This window comes from Pseudogymnoascus destructans (genome assembly GCF_001641265.1).
Source record: "Pseudogymnoascus destructans isolate 20631-21 unplaced genomic scaffold scaffold_11, whole genome shotgun sequence".
Lineage (NCBI taxonomy): Eukaryota > Fungi > Ascomycota > Leotiomycetes > Thelebolales > Thelebolaceae > Pseudogymnoascus > Pseudogymnoascus destructans.
In genome coordinates this window covers 429,611-449,713 of record NW_020167530.1, presented here as the reverse complement: position 1 = coordinate 449,713, position 20,103 = coordinate 429,611, and the positions used below count along the sequence as shown (strand labels likewise).

The following is a 20,103-nucleotide window of genomic DNA, read 5'->3' as shown; positions in this document are numbered from 1 at the left end:
CCGCATCGCGACTATTTGTTGCATCCCTCATCCTCTTGATATTTCGAAGACGACACGCATTACTCCCTCTGCCCATCATTAAGCACCAGCTCCACAACCAGCTGGCAGTTCGCCATCTCCGGATGCGCCATCGCCACCTTCAGCGACCTCTTCGCCATCGTGCCCGCGCCCTGCACCCCGTAATCCAGACACCTGACATCCTTGCCCGCGATGATCTGTCTCTGGCGGCCGTTCTCCGCGTTCCGCACCTCGATGAAGTCGGTGTCGAAGAGGATCAGGTACGCGCCGTACATGGCGGCCGACTTGGCCTTGCCGACGAACTCGAGGACCACGCTGCGCGACACCTCGCCGTGCTTGTCGATGTAGACGCCACAGTCCTGGTAGCAGAGGAGGAACTCGGCGTCGGAGAGACGGAACATGCCCAGTGGCTTCTGGTCTTTGAGTCGGTCGGATATGGACGCGATGTTGGGCTGATTGGGATCGGGGATGCTCATCGTAATCTTCTTGTCTAGCGTGAGGAGCTCGAACCCCTTGATTGTGCAGACAGCGATGTAGGAGTGGAAGAGATTAATGCCGAAGCATTCCACGGGGATATAGAACTCGTCGAACTCGCGGAAGAACTCAGTTGTGCCGCCACCCGTCTTGGACCGCCCGAAGAGTTTCGATTTCTTCTCAGAAGATTTCTGAAAGACAGGCTCCAGCACCTTGAACGTGGATGAGGACGAGGTTGCGATGTTTCCGCGCCCTTTGTAGAAGACGAGTGTGCGATCTTTCATCCGCGCTGTGGCGAAGAAGGAGACTTCGCGGGAGCCCGAGATCTTTTGCGGAGCGCGTCGCGCCGAGTCGTGCTGCGGTGCTGGGAAGTTGGAGACGGGGACGACGGAATCGAGGTGATAGGCAATGAGAGATTTATCGGATAAGACGAGGCAGATAGAGAAATCCTCGAGGACTGCTATTTGAGTAATACGGCTCGACTGTATGGACTGTGGAAGTAATTAGTATGCTATTCCGACCGCATATGGCTGGGGATCAACTTACTCTTGTCCACCCTCGGGGGTTGTTGAGCTCTGATATGTAGACTCCGTTATCCGTACCAATAGCAACCATTGATTTGCCGCACATGACAAATGCTGTTGCGCAATTGACTTGTGTTCGGCAAACCGGGGACTGTCTTGCATGGCCATATTCCCGCTCGATATCTTTAATTGCCCTGTCCAACGGTGTTCCAACGACTGGAATTCCAGCAAGGCCCCTTCCACCAGCCTGTATTGGATCGATCACGAATGCAGTGTCGGCCAGAACCTTTAACCGGAAAGGCTCCGCATTTTGAGAAAAGAGCGATGCCGCATGGCGTTCCTTGGCCCACATAATCTTCTCACACCATTCCTGCCGATTCTGGGCGCTGGGTGCATACAATGTATGAACTTCCTGAGACCCGAGATGCTTGATTCGGAATGGAAACATGGATCGTGCATCACCTTCAGCAGTTGTGTTAGAAGAAACTTTCGACATCGAACTCAATGAGTTGCTAGTCGAGGCGTGGTCTAACGCAGGGCGATCCGATGCCGTAGATGCCCGGGTCATCCTTGAGTCTGACGTTGAAGGAGCCGATCTCGTAACCGTCGTAACACTACCCAAGCCCTTAGACTTCACGACCGCTTCATCGTTTGTGCTTTCTAGCACGAGAAGTTGCATCGGAATAGGCTACTAGAGTGTTAGAATTGAATAATGTGAGGGAGGGATGATGGTTTTCTTACCTGTTTCGAAATATCGAAGACCTCTTTGTTTTTCAGGCCAGCACTGTCGCGTTGAACAACAGCCTTGGCTAGCACGAGGTAATGATCAAACAGAATGGCACGGGTTTCCAGCCAGTTGAAGCGACTACTACCAGGCCGTTGCAGGTCTCCTTGTAGGATGAGTTGCCGGCCAAGATGATCCAAGTGAAGATCAACACGCCTAAACCCGGGGCGCATGAATAGCTTTGTCTGCAACTCTTGCATCTCGATCTTCTTATTCTCTTCATTGACCTTTTCATCACAGTCTTTGGTCATTTCATCTACTTCCTTGATGGCGATCATGAGGTTGGTTTTCTCCTCGCTGTCAACATATGTATGCTTGAGAACTTCTTTTAGCAGTAAAGTATACTGCTGCAGTCGCTTCAATGGCGCGAAGAGATAGGTATCCCACCCCAGACGGTCAGATACTTTGTTGCTCTGTGCTTGGTCGAGGAACTGGCGGAAAAGCACATTCTTTTCCATCTCCCTCCGGACTAAATAAGTGGCATTTGGATAGCTCGCAGCATAATCCAAATATACCTGGCTCGCTCGTCGTTTCCACTCACGGAAGATACTACTAAAGCCTGTAACCCATGGGCCTTCTTCTTGCTGGCGGTACTTGAGCTGTGCTAGCAAATGGTTCATGTTGACATTCTTGACAGCCTCTGCCCTACCAAAGACCTGTTGGATGAACCGAGGAAGTTTGGCTTGGCCAATAATTGGTGGTTGCCAGGCTTGAAGTTCATCTCTGTAAATCGTCCGCAAGACATCCAATTGCACCATGAATTTATCCTCGGACATGATAATCTCATGGAGATTGTTCTGCCTGAGCACCTCCTTGCTATCTGCCGCGTCAATTTGCGCCTTGGTGAGCTTAAAGAACTCATGCCAGGGTTCGGCTCGTTTCGCAGGGGCCATTTTTTGCGCATGCAGGTTTATCTTCTTCAAAGTCCGATGGCAATGGTGAGAGTAGCAGCGGCCGTGAATCTCATTCTCGTGAACCTTTGGAGAGTAACAGCCAGAGCCGCTCATCTGCCAGAGAACTCCGGATATTTCCCCAGGGCCAAACTTGACCCATTCCTCGTCTTCTACCAACACGCTGCCCTGCAGCATGTCGTTCACGACGACGGCGCTTATCACTTCTGCATCTGCAGTATTCATCGTAGGTACTTTGTGCGTGAATAGGGCAACGAGCAAGTCTTGAATGGACTTCACACGCAGGTCAGCTTCTCCGTCCCCTGACTCTCCGTAATACATTTCCCGAATCCAATCGGCAATGCTGCTCAACGCCCAAGGCTCTCTGCACTTTTTGTAATCGGATGACCTGAGATTTCCGGGCGTGGCCTTCTTTCGTCGACCCGGTGGGAGTGCTGGTAGGTCAAGGGGTACGGTCGATTGCGGCGTTCCGGCATCGAATCCATCGACGCCGTGGCCTCTCAGAGGGCGCTGCCTGGCTTGGCGCTCCTCGGCATCTGTCCTTGAGCGAATAGGAGGGACCACGAGAGGGGTGCTACTATGGCTTGTCAACGATGCTGATCTGGGTACGAACTGTCCTCCTGGGTTGAGAAGATCCTGGGTTGCATACGATTCGGGGCCATCCGGAAGGTACATCTGTGATGTCCTCTGTGGGTCCTGTTGTTGATGCGGTGGGTTACGGTATGATCCAGCAGGAAGCAATTGCGGCGTCCTGTTTTCACTTAAAGAAGGAACTGCTTGCAAGGGTCGATTGTGGGCAGATGCTGCTGAAATACCGGGATGGTAGGGGATATCCGGAAACTCCTCCCTCGACGAACTGTCGCTTCCTGACCTTCCACTGAGACGTGACTCGGTCGTCAGACGGGACCCAAGCGATGATCTCTCATCACCCTCGTCAAAACTACGCCGGTGCTGTTGTAGGTTTGGATTTTCTGCCCCTGGGTCGTGAGTAGGGGGGAATGGATGGTGTATGTCATCGCTAGGTATATGATGGTAAGTCAAGCCTCCAAGCACAGATGCTGTCGCAGGGGCGTACGATTCCCGTCCGCGCATGTCTGGCAAAGGGCGGCTTTCGTCTTGCATCTCATCCCGAACTGCAACATCATTTCCGTACGACATCGGTACATTAAGACCCCCACCAAGCATGGTGAGATCCATCCCCACCGCATAATTATCGCTGTCGCTACTGGCATCCTGAGATGTCTCCTGAGGCAGTTGTTGGGAATAAAGCCCAAAAGATCCTATGCTACCTCTGTTGGCCTGATTGGCCTCTTCCTCTTCGGCTAACTTTAATGCCAAAACCCCGGAAGCAGCTTCCGCCTCATCACTGTCTTCGAATTCGTACATCTGCTCGGAATTCTGGCCAGCTGTTGGTGTTCGCGCTTCAGAACCTAAACCATTGGGGTGGTCTCCGAATTCATTATCGAGTAGGTCTCCACTCATTGGAGCGTGTGGCTGGCTTATTTGAAGCCTGTTAACAGTATTTGCCCCAATAGCAGCCTCAATCTCTTGGAATATCAGCTCTTGTGCCCTGGCTTCGGTAGATAGTCTATCCTGATCGTCATCAAATGGGTCTGTGTCCTCGATGGCAGGGGCAGTTGGGAGTGCGCGACCAGTTGGATGGCGTCGAAACTGACTTATGTGTTGCACGTCATTCTCCACTGGGACTGGTTGGGGCGGGTTGCTGTTGCTTGAGGGGCGGCTGGGCCTGCCTCCATACGCATCGGAACCGAAGTCGTCATATGCAGCAGAGTATGATGGGCCCATAGATATGTGCGTAACTGCTGGGTATGGGGATGGGTTGCTCTGCGCTCTATAATCATTAGTAGACCCGTATGTAGTCCCATTGGCAGGGTACCTCGGCGCCGCGGGCGGAGCTGAGTACTGGGCCGGTTTGGGAGGGAGAGGTGCAGGTAGCGACGGGGTATATGAAGGCTCATAGGAGGGTTCATAGGAGGGCTCATATGCGGGTTGAGTAGGTACTTGGTTGGGGAATTGTGGCGCAGCTCCATAAGACTGAGGAATCTGAGGGGACCAATATGGACTGGCTTGAAGAGGCGGGCTGTTGAATGTTTGGCTCTGTTGTGGCATAGGAGACGTTCCATAACTCGGTCCTTGTAGCATATAAGGGGATTGCGCAGGTGGCCGCAGCGGCACCGGGGGTTGTTGTGTCTGGTACGCGGCTGGGACATAAGGGTGGTGGTGCGAGGAAACGCTTTGGCTGCTGTATAATTGAGGATTATAATTAGGCATCTGAACATGCGCTTGACTCTGCGACTGCGGCCGTGGAAAGTGCTGTGGATTGTATGCTGACGGTGTACTCGGGGTTTGCGGCACTCCACCGCCCTGGCCCGCGTACATCTGGTTTGTATACTGAGAAGGCTGTGGACTATATTGTTGTCGCTCTGGGGATCGATGGCCCCTGCCGGATCCGTCTAGATATAGTCCATCTTGTCCTCCTCCATGTGATCTCAGGCTTCCATAATGGTTTTGTTGCGCATACGCATTTGGCTGCGTCGGCGGCCGTGTGCCATTCGTGTTGTCGAAGAACTGGACATCATCGCCGTTGTCGAAACTTGACTGTCGCTGCAAGCCAAGGCCTACATTCTGAGCTGGCTGCTGGCCTCCATATTGTTGCGGAGGGACGTGGCCATATCTATGCTGTCCGTTTTGGCGGAAAGACATCTTTGTAGGGCTTAGTTTCGAGGTATGCGGGGTTTCGTGACCATCGACGCTGCCGGTCTCTCCATCGGCTTGCTGCACAATGAGCAGTTACTTCAAACAATTGCCGTGAAAGCGTCCATTAATGTTCTAGTAGTCGTTGGGATATCCGCGGGCGCACGATGGCGACAAAGGGTCTATTCCGAGGTGTCGCGCGACGTCGTTGAGCCTCAGCTATGCGACAGCGGGAGCACTCGCACTGAAAGCACGACAACGAACAAGGTGCTGAGTTTCTCGCAAATGTGCAAATGGCCTGCTGCAAACGAGAGAACAATTCAAGCCACCGTGTATTGCTCCAACAAGCCTGGAGCACCTTTGAAGAGACGTTGTGATTCTCCAACGACTCCCTTCACACAATTGAACTTGATCTGCGAAGCTGATGTTCCAGGTGACTGGGGGTGATAACGTGGCCAATGGCCTCCAACCACGAAAAGATGTGTGGCGGTGCGCGAGGCTTCCGTCCCCCACTATTCCTTCCTAGAAGTGCTACGGAGTAAACACAACCACAAATGTCGAACACGGCAACAATGAAGTACAGAATGTACCTCAAGTCAATACGTTTTTGTCTTCTGTCTCTGGAAATTAATAAGGGGCAAAAGAACGTGGAAATATTAACTCGTCGACATCTTGGCATCCTTTGGCCGTTTGATGCTCGCGCATGGCACCTCAAGAGCTTATTCTTGTACAGTATTGACATCGTTCAAACGCCAACATCACCACAGGTTATTCCAGACTTCCAGTCCTCGCATTGAACATCTCATTCCCCATAAACGCCAGTTCCAAACACTTTCCACAGTCTCAAGGATCGCAGAAGTAGGTAACCTCGTCGTCACTAGTAACCACCTGCGCCTGGCTACTCGCCGAAGAGCCGAAGCTCGTCACCGTCGCCTTATCCTGCGCCGATATGCAGGTTTCTCGCTGTTTATCGCAGTCACTCACTGCCAGGCCGTTACTATTGCCCCCTCGTTGGCGATCTTTGCACATGCGTTTTTCTGGTTATCGCAGGTGCGGCTGGCAGCTGACTTGAAGTCGGTCTGTAGTCGTTGTTAGGAGAAGTGAGGACCGGATGGATTGGTTGGGATTCATACTAATGTATCACCGCCAACTTCAAAGGGCCGGTTTTGGTCATTAGTGCTCGTTATGGGTTCGGCAGCAGCGCCTCCCAGTGCACTGTTGGCCCGACTGCTTTTCTCAGCCCTATCTGCGATGGGCCCCTCCATTATAGTGACAATAGTAGAGATGCATACCTGTAAGTTTGTAGTCTGCCGCGACATCAACACATGCCCAAATTCATGTCTTAAATCCATGTCCACATGGCTCCAGGCCGTTGCTTCCACAGCAAGGACAAATAGGGCGATATACTGCACGTGTTGGGGACGCAACAAAATAGAGATTTGAGCGAATGGAAAGCAAGACGCAAAGACGTCAAAGAATGGATTATCTCAAGATACTCAACTTACAATAAGACCACTGCCTTGGTGGCGGCGTGGAATCGAGTTGATGGAATGCAGCGTCTGAAACTTGAATGACACGCCAAGACATGACCTCGAAGACTCATCGACGCTGTGGCGCTTCCCTTGAAGACATCGTCATTGGACTCTGGCTATGTTCTGGAACCATCTTATGCCACAATGAGAGAGGCGGCTGGCGAATCAGCAGGACGAGGCTACACCAGGACGGCGAGGGAGGTAGCAGTCAGGTGAGTGTTGTACAATTATCACTTTCGAAGAGCTGGCGGTAAGCGTCACGTGGTGGCTTATTAATCACAACAGGGTAAGTTACGTATAATTTTCATTTAGAGTACCGCCGATATTTTTATTTTTATTAGTGATTGGTCCCGAGAAGCCTTTCCCGCCCGCCGCTTTCCCGAAAACGGCATAAATTCTGCCGGATCTTTTCACCCAAGACCCCTTGGCCCAATTTTGCCAATTTTGCCAATTTTGCCCTGATTAAGAAATAATCCGTGCCTGTGGGTGCCTGAGAGTGACTGTGAGTGCCTAACACATCAGGCTGCTAAAGGTTTGCTTTCTCGGTCTCCACTCACGACCCATGCTGTTTGGAATACGAAGTCAATTCACTCAGCCTCCCGAATCTTTCACGTCCCCTAAGTTAACGTACTGTAAGCCCTGAACGTTGTAGCATCAACAAAACACCTTCACTTGTCAACTATTTTCTTCTTTTCTTTCATTATCTACAGGCTTCACTAGCCATTAAAGTGACTTCGAATCTTTATTTCCTCCTTCTTTTCAACCGCGGACGAGAAATTCGACCTATCCACACAAACTTCAGTGGCTCGGGATATTCATTCGTTGCCTTCTGTGCACTCGACCCCCCTCAACGACGGAGATAGAACTCCAGCCATCGACACAGCCGCACACAAGAATTCCCTTCACATAGAACATCATGTTCTCCTCTCTACAGCCCGCGAGGTTATCGCTCCTCACCCTGTTGGTCGCATCTTTCGTTTTGTCAGGCGACGGACATCGCATCTCTTCGGTCCAAAAGGCTGGGGGACCAGAGGTAGCCGCCAGGAACAATGTGGTGGATGTATTACATATACGACAAGCTTCCTCGGGCATCCTGGACGGCCTGATCCCAACTTCAGGAACTACCGACCCCGGCCCAACTTCACCCGATTCTACCCCGACATCTTCAAGCGATTCCCAGTCAAAGTCATCGACGAACCCTCCAGCCACAACCACATTGGACGAACCGACGACTACTCCCTCTGATACAGGGGCGTTGACGACCCCTTCAAAAACCTCTGATTCTCCATCGCCGAAGACGACATCTTACTCCACCGAGTTAACCGACTCGTCCGACACTACTACATCGGGGCTCACCACCACCGCCCCTCCCCGCAGCACTATCACGTCGAAGCGCACGACTGTGGCTGAAGTGACAAGCAATGGCAAAACCTACCAGACCACCTACGTCACTACGTCCCTAATCCCAACCAGCACAGCCTCACCAGTCGACGACACCCCAGAGACAGAGTCTGGCATGAGCACAAAGACACGCAACACAGTCATTGGTGTCGTGGTCGGCGTCGGCGGTGCCATCTTCCTGGGCCTCATCTTCATGGTTTTCTGGAAGTTTTGGGGCCGCAGACGATCCTCGCGCAGGGCCCAGGAGGACGACGCTCTGATGATGACATCTCCAGGCGAGAAGCCGGATACTGCCTCGACCTCGAACCCCTTCCAGAGCACGCTCGAGAGCTACCACGCGCCGCAGCGCCCTGTCAATGCTTCATCGAACTTTTAGACGCGCGGCGGAGAGATCGGAGGGATGTTTGCATGGCGCTGGTGTTTTAGATGGGATTGATTACTTTCCTTTTGATTGGACTTCATTTTGTTTTCTTTACAACTCATGGCAGCTTTGCACGAAAAGCGGGGATTGGACACGGGCTACAACAGTCAATGGCGGTTTGTACAACCAGGCAAGCGAGGATATATGGCGCGTCGGGGACGATTTCTGCGTCTGAGAGAGAGCGAGATAGAGGGATATAGGTAGTCGCTGCTTGCTCGGATTCTCTGCGGGCTTGCTAGTTAGTAATATCAGAGACATGGCTACTTTATTTTACCATTTTCCGCTTGTATGTTGTATAGTTGAATTTGGGATCCCGTCCCGTATTACTCCGTATGGTCTGGAAGCCTCCAACATGCTGCACCTGTGGATCATCGACCCGCCTGCCAGTGAATCTCAATCTCTTCATGCCTCCCAAATCTCCACCATTGCAATTTAACAGTCACGTGTTTCTATGTGCGAAAGAGTATAACCCTGGCAACTCTGACAACGGGGGGGCTAGTAGCAACCCCCCCATCCGTTTCGGGACTAGCTGCGGTACTTGTTTGTGACTCTCCTTATCGTCTGAGTCCCTACTAAAAGGTAGAGACATTGAACATTGAAACTGTACTCCGTAGGTCACGATATTTTCAAAATCGCCTTCAGCAGTTTACTCGGATAGGTACAACAACAATCCCTATAAAGTTAACTCAACCAATCTCTATAATCATATATTAAATAATAATCGTCCAGAAACCCGCGAATAAGAAGAAATACTTGGGACACTCCTGAGCCGCTTTAACATGGGCTGATCGCTAAGAAAAAGCTCGCCATTCCACAGAAATTTCGCCAATTTCTCTGTACATTCGCAATGTAGAAAAGTACTGTAACGTTAATGTGGCACATGTGGTACATGTGCAGTAGTACATCGTCGTTGTACTAGTTCTAATCGCAACCTCCGAACAAGATTATCCCAAAAATAAGCATAACTAGCATAACTATGTACTGTAGTTGTGGCCACCCACACCCACCATCACCTCGATCAATCTTTCTTCACCTCGTTCCCTTACCTCTGCTACTATATCGTATCGTCGTCACGGATCCCGATTCGGAAGTTATTCTTCACTTTTGTTCCAAACGCCTGCTTTCTCTCGCAGAAGGCATCCCACACTCGTTTGACCCGAGCCGCCAGAGATCAGTCAACAATACTGTGCGCCCTGCTCTCTCCTGATAGATCCCCTATGTCGCCGTGATACGCCACAACTAGACTGTGACACCGCCTCCCGAACCACCGATTGCACTTGATGGCGATGGCTTCTAGGCGCTTTGGACTCTTCACTGGGCTCGTCGCGCTCCTTACCATCTGGGTGCTAGTCGTTGGACTCCGAGCTACCGTATGCTCTTCCCCACCGCCTCCCCTTGCGTCTCCGGTCGTCCCTGAAGACTTTACTTCATCCCCAGCGATCCGGGACCGTGCGACGACGGTAATTTGAGCGCTACTAACTCCTCTCCCAGGGCCATTTCCCAAATGTCGTCTCGCAATGGAACCACGATGACCACTACCCACCCCCCACAACAGCCTCGGCCAGTGCAGCCGACGACCTAGCCTCGCAGCTCGCCGCCGTGGCCGCCGAAAAAGATGCGCTCAAGGCGCGGGAAACCAAGCTCGCCGAGCAGGAAAAGAAACTCAAGAAGGAGCAGAACGCATTGATGGAGGACAAGGCCAAGCTCCGCGCCGACCGACCAAAGTCCCTCATCTCATACGTCTACACCGAGTCGCCGACCAACCGCCGCAACCTCGAGTTCTTCATCAAGCACGGACTGTACGCCGGCGCCGACTTCGTCTTCAGCTTCAACGGCGATACGGACGCCGAGACCATCCTCCCCGTCTACGAGACCTCGCCGTGGTACGATCCCAAGATCACGAACATCGAGGTCCTGAAGCGCGATAACAAGTGCTTCGATATGGGCGCGCATGGTGAGGCGCTGCTGCGTGAGTGGAACGATTTGGGCACCAAGCTTAGCCCCATGGGTGGGCGTGACCGCGGTGGACGCAAGTTCTGGGAGGGATATGAGAGGTTCATGCTCATGAATGCGAGTGTTCGTGGTCCGTTCATGCCGATCTGGAGTAAAGACTGCTGGAGCGAGGCGTTCTGGGGCATGCTCACGAATAAGAAGAAGGTATGTGTCACACCCCATGGACTTTAACCACTCCGCTATAGTCATGATATGGTTGCTAACACGATACAGTTGGCGGGAATGAGCTACAACTGCCACGGCGGCAAGGGCCACGTCCAATCCATGGTCTGGGCACTTGACCGCGTCGGCATCGAGATCCTGATGAAGCCCGAAGCCGAAGGCGGCATCGGGTACTGGTGCCCCTACGACATGGTCAACGCAATCGGGGGCGAGATCCGCTCCACGCCCTCGATCATCAATGCCGGCTACGAGGTCGAGGCGCTGAACCTGGTGTACCACTCGCACGACGGCGAGGACCACAACAAGGACGGCAAGAAGGATAACAGCCCCAAGGGCTACATTGAGGGCTGCACCGATGACGACTTCTTCCATGATAACTACTACTACGGGTTCAATATCCATCCTTACGAGACGATCTTCATGAAGGCCGCGAGGAATATGCAGGATGTCCTCATTGGCAATTTCACCGAGTGGACTGACGGCAGCGGATACAGCTCCTACGAGGCCTGCGCTCTGTAATTAAAAAAAGAACAGAAATTTTTACGCAGTGTGAAGGGGAACTGGGAGAATGAACGAATGACCAAGATATTTGAAAAGAAGAAGAATGTTAAAAGAATAACAAGAATCTGCTACCGGCGGGCTGGGGACGGCGGGATATGTGGGAGTTGTTCTAATATGTTTCCATGCTTACATGCCGCATCAAGGACGTTTACAAGGCGTTGAACCATAAAGGGAAGGGGGAAATTTTGGAAAGCTGTTTTTTATCTTCTTCTTTCCCAGTAGTTTTGATAGCGAAGCGGAAGGAAGGGCGGGAGGGGAGAGGGGGGAGAGGGGGAGATCTAGGCAGCCCAATGCCAGATACTTGTGCTATTTTGTTCTATGCGTTTTTGGTTGGATCGCTGTATTTATATTACGCCGATTTTCCAGTTGGTTGTGGAGGGGTAGACAATATACGAAAAGACTTATTAATCCACTCAACCATGTGTGTGCGGGGTTCTGGCTCGTGTTACTGTAGAACTTGCTCTGGGAACGCGTTGGGAGTATACGACAACTCGTGACGACGGATGATGATGATCAGAGACTGGGATCGATGGAAGGGGCAAGTGCGGTTTCTTCGGCTGCGGGATAGTTTAGTTTCGTGGATCGAGATGGGCGTGGTGAGAGTACGGAAGTGTCCTCCCCCGCTGTTCGCCACCGTTGGGGGAGCAAATAGAAATAGAGCAACGATCGATTGAGCGAGGGATATCTCATACTACCCTCGCTCCCATGCAGTCACTGAGGAGGTAGCTGGGATTCAGGGTCAAGCTTCAGGGTCAAGCTTCGATCAATCTTCAACTCCGTGCGAGTTTGTCTCACTTTTTGGGGGGTTGTTTCGATTGTACTTTGTTTCGGACGTGGGTTGGCTGTTGTGCTGCTTAGAGAAGGCTGTTGTGCCGTTCTTAATGCTGCGTGCTATTTATTTCAAGTTATCATTCCCTGTAGGTTTCGCACAGCCTTGTTGGACATATGCGTTCTGTCTGCTTTGGTAGAAGAAAAGCTTCTGTTTTGCTTTCTCATAATTTATGTATTTGATCTGCACCTTTCTATCTGAATGAGCTCCCAATGCCGTTTACTCATTGGTACTGTCACCTCTCACGAACTTGAAACGAATCAACTCGTTTCTGTCCTCGATGGGGCATGAGTTTCGTCCCTGATTCAGCGTGGCAGTTCCAACGTCACAAACTTATCGATGTGTCTTTGTAACATCTCATATTAGCCTCGTGGCCACCGCCAACCGGTGAATACAGCTTAAGACTCAATCATTATACCTACCATCGGTGCGCCGGCAAAGCGCTTTTGGCCTTATTACTCGGAGAGCCGCATCTACAACTCTCTTGCCGGTACGGCACCGCCAAATCATGGGGCGATGAAACTGCCTCATCCCCAGCTTGGCTGTGTCACGACGATTGCTTCAGAATGGCTGAGTGTGGTGCTTCGGATCGTTGGACGTGCTTCCGTGGCAGGAATCAGGAAATGTGTTCCCCACGACAAATCACGTACGACGTTGAGGGGTATGAACTGGAACGAATGTGGTATTGCTCGAAGTACTAATGCGGAAACACAAAACGCTTTGAGAACCACCTAAGGGTTGCATAGGTTCATAAGGCCATTCCTCCACGGCTGCTAATAATATGGCTGATGAAAAGGGGCAGTATCCCAAAACGTCAATCTCTTGTCATCAACCATGAGCTTGCCACGCCCATATATTCAAGGCTCACTATTATGTTGTGAAACAGACCCTATACCATGTGTCATTGCTGGCCTCGCCTGGGGCTTCTGCACAACTGACCTGTTGCTTAGCCGCATTCTGTGCCACAGTTTCCGCAGACCTTGCCGCGGATAACCCAAACTTCAACTCCATTTGCAAAACAGGTAGGACATTTTACGCCGGAGATCTTTGGGTTGTCAGTTTGGCTTTGGCTCGTATCTCATCATGGAGCTACCTACGGGCATCTGTATGATGCCAGGCACTGGGGCCTGAGAGAACTGTGCATCTTGGGAGGTCACATGATCCTCTTGATGGAGGACATTGATTGATATGTGAGGAAGCATGGTGCTTGAAGCGCTTTGCTGTGGGGACTTGCAAAGGGTTTGATAAAGTTGCGTTGAAATTTAATATCCAGGTCTGTGTGTTGCTGTTGATATCTCGATTTCAAGGGGAATTCGCCTGGCTTTATAAATTGGAACGGGAAGTGAGAAAAGGGCTTCTCAGAGAAACGACTGTCCCTTGGGGGCCTGCAACTGGTTGACTAGGAGAGGAGATTCCCAGCGAAAAGATTGTCCCGTTAGGGTCTGCAGATGCTCGACTGAGGCTTTTCGATTCAACCGGCGGTGCCTAACTAGGGATTGCCATCTCTACGCCTTCGGCTCAACATCTCCTTGAAGTCTCGGAGCTACGATGGGCCTGACGCGGGCTGAGGCCCCCATAATACCGCTCAGCCGTCCGTATAGACGAGTCTGATGTAGCTACTGGACTATCGCGGAGGAGGCTTCCGATCTTGCATGCCAACAATCCCATTAGTGCACCATCTTGCGCATGCACATTGGCTTTTGACACCCTCCCCCCCCCCACTTCCTGCATTTGTGAGAAGACTCCGCCCCGAACCGCTCCCTTGTGCTACCTGACGCATTGTAAGACATCCCACGGAGCATCGCATCGGAATACTACTGTATGATAGAATACATCGCTCCTCCTCCCGCTGCCGATCCATCACATATATGACAAGTCAGAACGATGGGATGAGTGTCGGCGGTTAGCTTCACACACCCTCCTGTTTTCCCTTGTCTGTACTTCATGTCGCCAGAGATTGGCACCCTCCTCGGTTAGCCGTCTACAGTAACTCGGGCCTGGCATTAAGTTCTAGGGGCTTCGAGTGGAATGGCTTGATGGAGCCACAACCCTTCGGTAGGCACCCTGTCATCATGGATGGCAATGCTACGCTGTAGAAGTCAGCGACATGCACTGGAGATCTGCAGCTGCTGGTTCGCTGAAACGCGCACTTAGTGCGAGAACGGGGTCGTATGAAGGGCTCTGCCGCAGAGAGGGCTTCGCACTTGTGCGTTGTAATAAAATCGGTCGAAATTTGACGGAAAGGTATGGTACCCAGATTATGCTACATCACTATGGCGGTACGCCCTTCAGATCCATTCGCCAGCTCTTCCTTGTGTCCGAAGCCCCTTTCCTCCTGGCCTTTATCCTCAGCGCTCCACCTTCTCCACGCCAATAAACAGGAGTCCATCCGTCGCCGCCCCCTTCGCATCCCGCAGCTTCAAAAACCGGTACCCATTCTGGAGTCGATCAAGCCGCACACAAGCCCACGCTGCCAGCGTATCCGTGAAGCCGTCATCCTCAATACGGAACCTGCATCACCATTAGCATCCTGCTGCAACCCCACAAGTCTCCACCCCCACCAACAAAAAGTGGTGATGCCCAAAGACACACACCCAAGGAAAAGATCCACCCCCGGAAGTGCCCACTAACCTGACAAAACTCAGCTCCTCCACCACTCCCGGCCCCGCCCCGAGGAAATCAAGCTGCTCCCCCTCCCAATCCACGCTCGCGCCCCGCTTCGTCTCCGTATGCCTCTTCCACTCCTCGCCCGCCTTCTCCCCCGCCTTCTCCCCCGCCCTCTCCGCATGTACCTCGACCTTGACGCGCGCGCGCAGCTCCTCCTCCCCCAGGATCCGCTGCGCCGCAAAAACCCGGATCCGCAGGTCCATGAGCTTCCCCTCCACCGCATCGAGCTCTGCGACCTCGGCGCCCTCCCGCATCCCAGGCGGCTTCAGCACCCACCCGTCCGAGTCGGCGAACATGGCTTCGTTGAGCATGGTGCCATGGTCCCAGACTTGCCAGTTTAAGGCGGCCATCTGGATGCCTTTGCGCCAGAAGACGGAGGGGTCGGGGTTGGAGGAGTCGATGCGGTGGCCGGCGGGGTAGGCGCGCATCATGTAGCGCCGGTTATGGGCTAGGAGGGCGTTGGGCGAGGCGGCGAAGAGCTCGAGGATGTCACCTTCGGAGAGAGAGTAGATGTGTGATGGGATCGAGGCGGAGGAGGCGGTGAGGGATGAGAAGTGAGAGCTGTGTGTGTAGATTCCCAGCGCGGAGAGGGAGGGGTGGATCCGCGCCTTGTTCTTTGGGGCGGGGGAGCGGGAAGGAGAGCGGGAGAGGGATGGGGAGCGGGAACGTGAGGATACCGATAGGGCGTCGAGCGCGTCATGGGAGGTCGTCGGTGTTAGGGGTGTAGAGATAGTGGCGGTGGGGGTGAGTGTCGAGGGGCGCGAAGAGAGCGTCGTGCTTGCAGTCGTGCTTGTTGTCAAAGGCGTGATGGGGTTGCTGCTAGCAGTCATGCTAACATCGGAGCTCGGAGGCTCGGCTGGTGGGACCTCGGCGCTTCTCTTGACCTTGATGAGGATCTTATTCAGTAGTTCGTCAAGATGCGGCAGGCGTTCCTCTGGGTGACAGGTCGGGTGCGCGGCGTCGACAAGAACGCCCGCCCACTCCTCTTTCATGATCTGCACCATAACCTCCTGCTGATCCACATCGCAACCTACTTGCAAGCTGACAATGAGTGGCAGGTTCGTTGTCTGAAACGCACTCTCGCGCACGGCGCGGCACACTTCGCGGAAGCCGACGGCGCGCGTTAACGTCCAGGCATGCAGCACGACCGGCTCCCCCTTTAAGACCGAACTCGAGCGACCTCTCGCGCCCTTCTCTCCAGACCCATCTTCCAAATCGTCGTCGCTACTGCTGCTGCTGCTGTCGGAGTCGCTCGTCTTCTCGCGACTGATACTCGGCACATTGTTCGCCGTCTGCTTGTGGCCAAACATATGTTCCGATCCCAACTTCTCATCCGCGGCCGCGTGCTCTTTTTTGTCGTCACTCCGACCCCAGGGAATCTTGCCCTTCAAGGAACCGAGCTTCGCTTTGTACTCAGCTTTATACATGCGCTTATACTTTCTCTTCGCCTGTATGGCAGACACAGCAAGATCAGACGGGGTGGTGCCGGTGATATGAGGAAGGCGGGAGGAAACGGACACAGGCTCGCCGTTATGCACATCGATTTCAATGCATCGGCAGCCGCGGATGAGGACCTATATATCCATTAGCACAAATATACTTTACCCCCCTTCCCATCCCACCAAGTCCTCGAGCCGATCGGGGACTCACATTCTTATAAGCGTCCGTCGTACTCTTGCTCATAAGCTGGTTCCCGCTCAGATACGTATTATGGCTGCTGCTGATATAATAACTGCTGATCGGCTTCCCCAAGTCCGTATTCCGCGCCAGCGCGCCCACGCTCTCAAACCCACCCCTCATCCACAACAGCGCCAGCCAGTCCGCAAACGTATACTCCGCGACATCCTCACTCAGCGGAATATCCTGACTCTGCACATCCTTCAGGAAAGCCGCGAGCGCCTCGCGCGAAACGAACTGCGACCCCCCGCACAGCGAGGTGTAGATCTTCCTCAAGTGCGCTTGCACGGGGTGCGAGAGGTAAGGGAGAGTAGGCGGCGAGGGCGCCGTGTGGTGGTGCGTCGGAGCCATGAGGGTTGTCATTGAGACGAGGGAGTGGAAGGAGAGGTGGTGTTTGTGCGCGACGCCGTGGGGTTGGGGGAGGGGTGCCATGTGTTTGCTGGGTGCGGGTCAGATTTAGGCGATGGGGATGCGGGCGGGATGGTGCTTACGGTGAGACGACGTGGCGATGGCTACATGAGCTCTCTCGCTGTTACCAGGGCGAGCGGAGGGGAGATACTGGCGGCGAGGGGGGGTTGTTTTCGAGGTTGATGTCGTTTATCGTTTGTATGTGTTGTCTCCACTGTGTCTCCACCGTGGTTCCTGGATTAGGCCTTGGTGAGCCCTGTCAGAAGTTATCGCAGTTGTCGCAGCAATATCGTCAATCTCTCACAAAAGTACACTAGATGAACAGAGAATATTCGGAGAAAACTCGTATCATATATATAGTCTGTACAGCCCAAAATTGCAGCCTACCCGAGGAGATAAATCCCTGCGGACAACTCAGCCTCAGTCTCTCAGCCTCGAGCTGAAAGAATTGCGGGGATGGTCTCGACCCTTTCTACGTCATTGATAGGTACAGGGGCCCGCAAATGAGAGCCAGCCAGCCTTGTGTCTGCCGAGCGGCACAGAGTAAAGGGCTGACTTACCATCGCCACTATTGTCGAGGCGGAGATGTTTCAGAGAGGCCAGCTGGAATGATGGGGTGAGACGGCGTCGTAAGCTTTGCTGTGTCTCTTATCGCTGTGCTGCGCCAATGTAGGCGGCCGAGTGGTCGGCCAAGAGGCGGCGCCTAGGGACGGCCCGCCCTAAGGTCACAACATCGTCCTCGGCGTGGAAATGGATTGGTGCTGATTGATTTATGTAGGAATTGAGTTTAAGCATTGCAGAGTGGCTAACGGTAAGGCATTTCAACTCCACCGTTGCGACTTTCGTCTTCAGGAAGGTCTCGCTGCATTTACTCATCGCCGAATGACACATCCATCAACCATCAACACCACCACTTTAAAAAAAACCACAGCCGTGTATTCCATTCCAAAAAAACCCAATCTACTCTCTCCTCGCCATCAAAAACAATGTCTCCCACGCTCCCATCCTCCTCTGTCCTCAAGGACTTCTCCCTCATCACCGCCCCCACCCCCCTTGCCGGCGGCCAAGGACAATCCTTCCTCTGCGGCACCACAGTCCTCAAACACATCCCCCCCACCCCCACCGAAGAAGCAGAATGGACATCCCACACCCTCTCCCTCCTTCCCCCTTCCGCTTACTTTACCATCCCCACTCCCATCCTTGCCTCAACCGGCTCTTACGTCTATGAGAACTGGACCGCGACACAGTTCTGTCCCGGCACAGACCACCCTGTCGGACATTGGGAAGTGCTGTTTTCAGCAGCGCGGCACTTCCATGCCTCTCTCGCGGGGATCCCAGAGCCTGAGTTTCTTAAACGCACGCATCCCTGGGCAAGGGCTGATCGTATCGCATGGGGCGAGGAGTCCGTCGCTGTGGTCCCTGCTCTGGCGCCGTTGTATGAGCAACTCTTGTCTTTACGCAAGGAAGTGGGCGTAGTGATAGCGCAGCTCGTGCATGGGGATTTAAGTGGGAATATACTGCTTTCGGATTCCCAGCCACCCGTGATTATTGATTTCTCCCCCTTCTTCCGCTGCGTGGATTACGCCGTCGCGATCGCTGTTGTGGACGGGATTGCGGATTTTGGCGAGGGAGATGAGGTGCTGAGGGCCTCTGGACTGGTCTGGTATGGGGATAGATTGGGAAGACATGCGGTCCAAATGTTGGTTAGGGCCTTGCTGTTTAGGGTCGTGGCAGGAGTGAGCTTGTGGGTGCTATGTGAGAGATGGTGCAGGTGGAGAGGCGGCGAGCCCAGGAGGGGATGGCGGAGTTGAGGGCGGGGATGTCGGCGGTGGAGCCGATGCCGAGGGGGATCACGAGTCCGACCTGGGGTTGTGTTTATTTGGGGAAGGGGAGGGGGGAATTCGTTGCGGTGGTGGAATTGGGAGGGGGCTCTCGCCATGATCTTCATATTCGATTGCTCGCGCGCATCAGCTGCACCATCTTAGTGTAGGAGGCCATGATGACAGTACTTGATTTCCCCTGAGAAACATCGTTGGTGCCGAGCATGAACATAACCACATCCGGCTTCGCGGATGCGAGCCAGCCTTGGAGATTGGTGTTGGCGATGTTGATGGCGAGGTAGCCGGAGTGACCCTCATGGATGGTGCATGTCCCAGCCCGAATTGCCCTCGCAGTTCTGCGCGTTGTTGGTCATGGAGCCGACGAACTCGAAGGAGTTGGTCACACCGTCGGCTTGCAGGTCGTCCCAGAGACAGGTGCGCCAGCAGGTGATTTCTGTGATGCTGTCTCCGAGGGGCACTGTCGGTTGTGTTAGGGTGTCTCTCTCTGTATCATCACCTGGGGGATGGCTTACCGATCTTGATTTTGGACTTAGCCGCTGCCAAACCGACCAGGGCGGCGGCGGCGAGTAACGGGCAGATACTAGAGGCGTTCATTCTGAAGATTCCAAATGGTATGAGACGGAGAAGGTTGAACCCAAGAAAGTGAGAGACTGCCGCTGGGGAACCCCGCCATTTAAACAAACCCCACCACGTCAAACCCTCGCAACGATTTGGCTATTCAGATAAGCTTATATTACATCCCAACCTTCATCCCACCCGCCGCTGTTTTTCACCACTCGCCATCGGCGTCGGCTGATACCACATCACCCAAGTTCCGCGTCGAGACACCGAAAACCTCAAATCTCGATACCAAACACCGAAGCATCCCCATCCCATCTCATCTCCACGCAGCCGCCACCCCCATTTACAGATCTGGCATTTGCGAGGTTGGCTCTGAGAGCGGATAATGTTACTATAAAAGAGATATGCAAGGGCTAGGTGGGTTGGGATATATGAGGATGTAGATGCCTATGGGAGGTGGGAGGTGGTGAGGGAGGTGGTGGTGGGTACTTTATATGGCTCTAAACCGTCCAGAGTGCTTCCCTGTGAGGTTGAGAAGAGAGGATAGAGCAATTGCTGTATGTTTGATACAAGGTAAAAACCCTCCTTCCACCAGCGCGGTAAA

At 53.3% G+C, this 20,103-nt stretch overlaps 7 protein-coding genes across 7 annotated transcripts; 3 read left to right on the top strand and 4 right to left on the bottom strand.

Annotated features, from left to right (window-relative positions):
• Window positions 1-59: 59 nt before the first annotated feature.
• Window positions 60-5,435, bottom strand: VC83_04963 (uncharacterized protein; the record flags this gene model as incomplete). The annotated part of the gene is made up of 3 exons (XM_024468589.1): window positions 60-983; window positions 1,039-1,704; window positions 1,758-5,435. The coding sequence occupies 3 exons, from the start codon at window positions 5,433-5,435 to the stop codon at window positions 60-62; spliced, it is 5,268 nt and encodes a 1,755-aa protein (XP_024323829.1).
• Window positions 5,436-6,406: 971 nt separating this feature from the next.
• VC83_04962 (uncharacterized protein) lies at window positions 6,407-6,778 on the bottom strand (the record flags this gene model as incomplete). Its single annotated transcript, XM_024468588.1, has 2 exons — window positions 6,407-6,505; window positions 6,560-6,778. The coding sequence occupies 2 exons, from the start codon at window positions 6,776-6,778 to the stop codon at window positions 6,407-6,409; spliced, it is 318 nt and encodes a 105-aa protein (XP_024323828.1).
• Window positions 6,779-7,874: 1,096 nt separating this feature from the next.
• Window positions 7,875-8,735, top strand: VC83_04961 (uncharacterized protein; the record flags this gene model as incomplete). Its single annotated transcript, XM_024468587.1, has 1 exon — window positions 7,875-8,735. The coding sequence occupies one exon, from the start codon at window positions 7,875-7,877 to the stop codon at window positions 8,733-8,735; it is 861 nt and encodes a 286-aa protein (XP_024323831.1).
• A 1,068-nt stretch (window positions 8,736-9,803) lies between these two features.
• VC83_04960 (uncharacterized protein) lies at window positions 9,804-11,755 on the top strand. Its single transcript, XM_024468586.1, has 3 exons — window positions 9,804-10,150; window positions 10,272-10,937; window positions 11,007-11,755. Exons 1-3 carry the CDS (start codon window positions 10,061-10,063, stop codon window positions 11,472-11,474), a joined length of 1,224 nt encoding a protein of 407 aa, XP_024323830.1. The 5' UTR covers window positions 9,804-10,060; the 3' UTR covers window positions 11,475-11,755.
• A 2,305-nt stretch (window positions 11,756-14,060) lies between these two features.
• Window positions 14,061-17,661, bottom strand: VC83_04959 (uncharacterized protein). The gene is made up of 4 exons (XM_024468585.1): window positions 17,181-17,661; window positions 16,663-17,128; window positions 14,977-16,586; window positions 14,061-14,856 (listed from the first exon to the last, which is right to left on the bottom strand). Exons 2-4 carry the CDS (start codon window positions 17,119-17,121, stop codon window positions 14,694-14,696), a joined length of 2,232 nt encoding a protein of 743 aa, XP_024324007.1. The 5' UTR covers window positions 17,122-17,128; window positions 17,181-17,661; the 3' UTR covers window positions 14,061-14,693.
• Window positions 17,662-18,981, top strand: VC83_04958 (uncharacterized protein). Its single transcript, XM_024468584.1, has 2 exons — window positions 17,662-17,726; window positions 17,876-18,981. The coding sequence occupies exon 2, from the start codon at window positions 18,084-18,086 to the stop codon at window positions 18,906-18,908; it is 825 nt and encodes a 274-aa protein (XP_024324008.1). The 5' UTR covers window positions 17,662-17,726; window positions 17,876-18,083; the 3' UTR covers window positions 18,909-18,981.
• A 60-nt stretch (window positions 18,982-19,041) lies between these two features.
• Window positions 19,042-19,532, bottom strand: VC83_04957 (uncharacterized protein; the record flags this gene model as incomplete). The annotated part of the gene is made up of 3 exons (XM_024468583.1): window positions 19,042-19,273; window positions 19,305-19,395; window positions 19,451-19,532. The coding sequence occupies 3 exons, from the start codon at window positions 19,530-19,532 to the stop codon at window positions 19,042-19,044; spliced, it is 405 nt and encodes a 134-aa protein (XP_024324009.1).
• Between the last annotated feature and the right edge of the window lie 571 nt (window positions 19,533-20,103).

Excerpts from the sequence above, each read along its gene's own strand:
- VC83_04960 (XM_024468586.1), top strand. The coding sequence starts at position 10,061 with ATGGCGATGGCTTCTAGGCGCTTTGGACTCTTCACTGGGCTCGTCGCG. Across the intron at positions 10,151-10,271 it reads TCGTTGGACTCCGAGCTACC|GGCCATTTCCCAAATGTCGT; the intron begins GTATGCTCTTCC and ends CTCCTCTCCCAG. Across the intron at positions 10,938-11,006 it reads TGCTCACGAATAAGAAGAAG|TTGGCGGGAATGAGCTACAA; the intron begins GTATGTGTCACA and ends AACACGATACAG.
- VC83_04959 (XM_024468585.1), bottom strand. The coding sequence starts at position 17,121 with ATGGCACCCCTCCCCCAACCCCACGGCGTCGCGCACAAACACCACCTC. Across the intron at positions 16,587-16,662 it reads CGACGGACGCTTATAAGAAT|GTCCTCATCCGCGGCTGCCG; the intron begins GTGAGTCCCCGA and ends ATGGATATATAG. Across the intron at positions 14,857-14,976 it reads GAGGAGCTGAGTTTTGTCAG|GTTCCGTATTGAGGATGACG; the intron begins GTTAGTGGGCAC and ends ATGGTGATGCAG.
- VC83_04958 (XM_024468584.1), top strand. The coding sequence starts at position 18,084 with ATGTCTCCCACGCTCCCATCCTCCTCTGTCCTCAAGGACTTCTCCCTC.